The following is a 4,010-nucleotide window of genomic DNA, read 5'->3' on the forward strand; positions in this document are numbered from 1 at the left end:
TGACAATGATGTCCATTTCCGTCTAACCATTGCCCATACCCACGTTGCCTGTTTTCATTATCGAGTGGCACGCGTAGTCACGGACATGTGACGCCGCAGGCCCGAGCCATTACTTACCGGAAAAGGCAACTGTGGCTCCCGCTGCCGCCGCGGCGAACGGCAGTACTTATGGTGTCGTGTCGCGGTATGGTGCGTCGCGGTTCGGTGTGTCGCGGCGCGTCGCGTCGTGTCATGTCACGGTACGGCGTGTCATGTCATGGCATGGCACGGTACGGTGTGGCGTGGCATGTCACGGTACGGCGTGTCATGGCACGGCATGGCACGGCATGGCACGGCGTGGCGTGTCATGGCACGGCACGGTACGGTATGGCACGGTACGGCGTGTCATGGCACGGTACGGCGTGTCATGGCACGGTACGGCGCGTCATGGCATGGCACGGTACGGCGCGTCATGGCATGGCACGGTACGGCGTGTCATGGCATGGCACGGCGCGTCGTGTCACGGTATGGCACCGTGCGACGCGTCATGTCACGGTATGGCATGGCACGGCACGGCGCGGTACAGTACGGCGTCACGGTGCCGTGTCATGGCATGGTATGGTACGATATACTTCGCTCATGTCATTTTATTACAATCATGTTGTTCTTGCATTGTACTACGGCAGCCTGAGTTGAATAGGTTAATGTATGTAGGGTACAATATACTTCACAAGTCGCGAGAGGAGTGGCCTGACATAAGCACCATGCACCATGACACGGCACCGTGACACCGTACTGTACCGCGCCGTGCCGTGCCATGCCATACCGTGACATGACGCGTCGCGCGGTGCCATACCGTGACACGACGCGCCGTGCCATGCCATGACACGCCGTACCGTGCCATGCCATGACGCGCCGTACCGTGCCATGACACGCCGTACCGTGCCATGACACGCCGTACTGTGCCATACCGTACCGTGCCGTGCCATGACACGCCACGCCGTGCCATGCCGTGCCATGCCGTGCCATGACACGCCGTACCGTGACATGCCACGCCACACCGTACCGTGCCATGCCATGACATGACACGCCGTACCGTGACATGACACGACGCGACGCGCCGCGACACACCGAACCGCGACGCACCATACCGCGACACGACACCATAAGTACTGCCGTTCGCCGCGGCGGCAGCGGGAGCCACAGTTGCCTTTTCTGGTAAGTAATGGCTCGGGCCTGCGGCGTCACATGTCCGTGACTACGCGTGCCACTCGACAATGAAAACAGGCAACGTGGGTATGGGCAATGGTTAGACGGAAATGGACATCATTGTCACGGTGGCCAGAGATATTTTAAACATGCCTCACCATATCCCGGCCTGCGATACTGTATGGGGGAAACTCAAAGTAACCCATTCCGGGATACTTTAAGTATCCAGACTTTCCTTATCCCCAATCACAATATCCCCGAACGGGATATTCAAAATATATTATTAGATATCCCGTACCATATCCCGTGTCCAGATACCATGTCGGGTTTGTTGTGACTGGTCTGTGATGGCCATGTTGGGCAGATTCTGCTTATCTCAGCAGTGGCGATCATGACACGGCTCCCCGTGACCATGTCCCAGCCAGTCCTGTAACCAGGCGGGTATTACAGGTGCGGGCCGGAATGATAGTCTGTCCATCTGGAGGTGGCCGTTCCACAAGTCGTGCATGGTGAACGGGTGATAGTCGGAGTAAGTGTTGCCTTAGCTAAGGTTCCCGTCTGGGTTGTGTTTACACGGGTGTTGCAGGGACTTTATCACACACCGCTCTGAAACCGGGACTCCGATCTTCAACTTGGACTGCTTCAACTTGCTCTGTCACCGAAGTCTGACACCGTCATGTCATGTACTAATCGCTCCCCCTCTCCTTCCTCCATCCACACCGCCTCCGATGTAGGTTCCGCGCCTCATACGGACAGTTCTGGCGACATAGAGCATCTAGCTCTTCGAACCCCATCCGAACGCTCCTTTGATGCCGACATCGACACCCACTACTCCCCGAACAATGCCTTCGCAGAGAGGATGCGCCGCGAGAGGTTTGCTGTGCAAGCAGAATCCACCCCTGCTATTGCAAAGCTACCCCTCTGGCGAGAGGCCTCCCCACATGAGCACGTCGAGGATGACAGGTTTGGCGCCCTCCTTCCCTTGCTTCCTGCGGCAGCAAGCCATCCCGATTTATTCAAGCGCTTTCTACACAAGATAGAGGTGCTATACGACAACTGGGTTGCCTGCGGTGAGAAGGAATTTGTCGTACAGGTGACGTACTCATTCCGTCTCTCTCTCAAATGCATTGCTGATGTATTCATGTATCTCCGGTGTTTGACTAGGATATACTGGGGATCAACGAGGAGCAGTATCTCTTGCTACAACACGCATTGGACGAGAGCTGGGACTGGAAAGAGAATGAGGACACGAAGAAACTAGTGGCGTTTCTGCGTAGTATCAAGTGAGTATCAAATGTCCGTCCATAACCCGCTGTCACTCACTCCGTCACAGTATGGACTTCTGGAAAGAGGACCATAAAGCGGTTCTCCATGGTCCCACCTTCAGTGAGGACTGCGCCTTCCGCCTCATCGACCGTATGACGATGGCCTTCAAGCGTATTAGTCAAGTCTACCACTACGACTCCCTGGAGATGGGGAACGATCTGGTCGTCAAAGAAGGCAGGGTGATCTTCACCCTTCGTGGAAGCGCAGTGATGGCTGTGAAGGGTGGGGATAGCGACGGGATAGAGATGGACGAGAGCGAGCAGAAGAAACGTGCACGTTCCCCTCTTTTCTTCTGTCTTGTGACGAACACTCGTGCGGAGTTCTTGTACCAGACGCGTAAGGTGAGCCGGTCCTTCAACTGCTTTAGGAGCACCGGTAATCAATCCTACAGATCGCCTGTGCCTTGGAAGGCCTGCCCCTGCTGCAGGGCTTCGTCATTGCCCATGTAGGGTTGGCGGATGCATCATCCAGTGGTGACATCCTCTATGATCAGGGCGGACGTCTCCTGGATGACGAGAATCCAACCATGGAGGCCTGTTTGGCTATCTACGGTCGGTCTGACTTCGTCAACTTCATGGAGTGCACGAGCAACGCCAGGGAGTTGGCGGATTGGGATGTATATGCAGGGCGGAACTTCATGGCGAGTAGTGTTTCCCTGTCTTAGTGCTTCGCTATTTAATATTACTTCAATAGCGACTCCTCAGCATGTTCCCCCAACCTGTCACGAAGCCCCCAGGCGGTCAACGCACTGTGGAAGAAATCCTGCACGACATCATGCAGTCTTACGTGGCGACCTTCTCCGCTGCCTCTGAGGCGTGCAATGAACTGCCGTGGGCGAGTATGTTCCCCGATCACGTTGGGAACGTGTGCAAGCTCGTCAACAAGGACGTCTTGAGCTGGGTGGACAGCGTCGTCCTGCACAAGACTGTCCGCTTGGCTCGGAAGCGCATCCACTGCAATGGTTGGCCGTTGATATCGAGCATCGTGGGGCCGCATGGACAGAAGGGAGTGCTCCGTAACGCGCTGTTTACCTGATCTACGATGTATACAGTATACTATACTATGTTCTATTTATTTCATGATGCAACGTGTAAGCTTTGATAGGGGGTTTATTGAGTCCTTAGACCGGTTTTCCCACATGAAGTCAAAAGGTGAGAACTCCGGAAGAAGCTATTGAGGAAGCTCACGGCTCCGGGCGCTTTTGAGACTTTCTTTTCCGGCTCTCCTAGAAATGCCATCAGCCTCAAGATCACCGGCCAGCCGGTACCACGACTGCATCGACGAATTTTGGAGTCTCTACATCCAAACTTGGCTACTTCCGATCTTCGCTTTCCACCATTTCCACTGCACGACTGCCATAGCATCATTGGGAAGACATGGGTCCGGCAGCGCCTTCGTACCAGACAGTACCCTAATGCTGGAATTCGGTTTCACCCAATGTTTGTTCTACATGAGCGAAACGGCACTGTCTCAGGCTAACAGGCTCAGGGAACTGA

At 55.1% G+C, this 4,010-nt stretch overlaps 1 protein-coding gene across 1 annotated transcript; it reads left to right on the top strand.

Annotated features, from left to right (window-relative positions):
• Positions 1 to 1,864: 1,864 nt before the first annotated feature.
• B0H18DRAFT_1125658 (uncharacterized protein) lies at positions 1,865 to 3,549 on the top strand (the record flags this gene model as incomplete). The annotated part of the gene is made up of 5 exons (XM_048035041.1): positions 1,865 to 2,281; positions 2,353 to 2,471; positions 2,522 to 2,855; positions 2,906 to 3,130; positions 3,208 to 3,549. The coding sequence occupies 5 exons, from the start codon at positions 1,865 to 1,867 to the stop codon at positions 3,547 to 3,549; spliced, it is 1,437 nt and encodes a 478-aa protein (XP_047886496.1).
• Between the last annotated feature and the right edge of the window lie 461 nt (positions 3,550 to 4,010).

This window comes from Fomitopsis serialis, assembly GCF_022376445.1.
Source record: "Fomitopsis serialis strain Sig1Antser10 chromosome Unknown B0H18scaffold_163, whole genome shotgun sequence".
Classification (NCBI taxonomy): domain Eukaryota; kingdom Fungi; phylum Basidiomycota; class Agaricomycetes; order Polyporales; family Fomitopsidaceae; genus Fomitopsis; species Fomitopsis serialis.